Below are 1,025 nucleotides of genomic sequence, written 5' to 3' on the forward strand. Positions count from 1 at the left end.
CCTGCACCCGCGCGCGCTCGGGGGCAGCGGGCCCTTTGCGGGCAGAGGGGGCGTGGTTAGTGAAATGGGCGTGATTTGGCAGAGATGGGGCGTGGCTTGGGCGTGGCGGGGGTGGGCGGGCGTGGTTTGGCGGTCTGGGCTGAGCCGGGGCGTGGCCTGGTCACGTGCGCGCGCACGCTGACGTGGCGTCCGCCGGGCGCCCCACGTGTCCCTCGCCGCGCCCCGTCCGCCGCGCCAGCCCCGCGCACCCGATCCAAGATGGCGGCGCCCAGCGGAAGGAGCGGCGGAGCCGCGGGCTGGTGGGCAGCGCTGCTGCTGACGGCCGTGGCCCTGAGGCCGGCCGAGGCCGAGTCCGCGCCCACCACCGTGGCCTTCGACGTGCGGCCCGGCGGCGTCGTGCATGCCTTCTCCCAGCACGCCGGTCCTGAGGTGCACGCTCCTGCCTCGGTGGGGGGGTGGGGGGCCGCGGGAGTGGACGCGGCGCTGGACGGTGGGCTGGACGGGCCTCCCAGCGTGGCTGCGGGGAGGGGGCGTGGCCCCGGCCGTCCCCAAGGCCCTCGGCAGCCCGAGTGTCCAGCCCAACCCGACCCCACGACCGGGCGGCCAGGCGAGGCCATTCGGCCAGCGCAGGCTGACCTGCGGTGGGAGCGACGGGGGCCCAGATGGACAGTCCCCTGCAGGCCCTCCTGCAGGTCAGGGGTCTTAGGAGGCCCAGAGTAGTAGATCGTCTGTTCGAATCCACGCGCTGTTTCCCGGCGAAAAAGATGGGCTGTCTCCCGTTGACATTTACAGCCTCGGACTGGGGGGTCTTGATGGGTCAGAACTGACCGATGACCGGGATCGAGGGACCCCCACAGGGCTTCCCTAGGCTGTAATCTGTACAGAAGCGGGTTGCCAGGCCTTTCTTCTTCGGAGCAGCCGGTGGTTTGAAAGCTGTGACCCTTCATTCAGCTGCCCAGTGCTGAGCATTTGTGTCTCGGGCCAGGGCGGAGGTGGACGGGCCAGGGGGAAGGTGGACGGGCCAG

At 71.4% G+C, this 1,025-nt stretch overlaps 1 protein-coding gene across 1 annotated transcript in view; it reads left to right on the top strand.

Moving 5' to 3' along the window:
* Positions 1 to 258: 258 nt before the first annotated feature.
* LOC102858141 (chromosome unknown open reading frame, human C19orf10) overlaps positions 259 to 1,025 on the top strand; it is a 15,928-nt gene continuing 15,161 nt past the window's right edge. Inside the window, exon 1 of the mRNA XM_006896439.1 lies at positions 259 to 429. Within this exon, the coding sequence (XP_006896501.1) occupies positions 259 to 429 (171 nt within the window). The remainder of the gene's footprint in view (positions 430 to 1,025) is intronic.

This window comes from Elephantulus edwardii, unplaced genomic scaffold (assembly GCF_000299155.1).
Source record: "Elephantulus edwardii isolate Elephantulus edwardi_28Jun2011 unplaced genomic scaffold, EleEdw1.0 scaffold00185, whole genome shotgun sequence".
NCBI classification, from domain to species: Eukaryota; Metazoa; Chordata; class Mammalia; order Macroscelidea; family Macroscelididae; genus Elephantulus; species Elephantulus edwardii.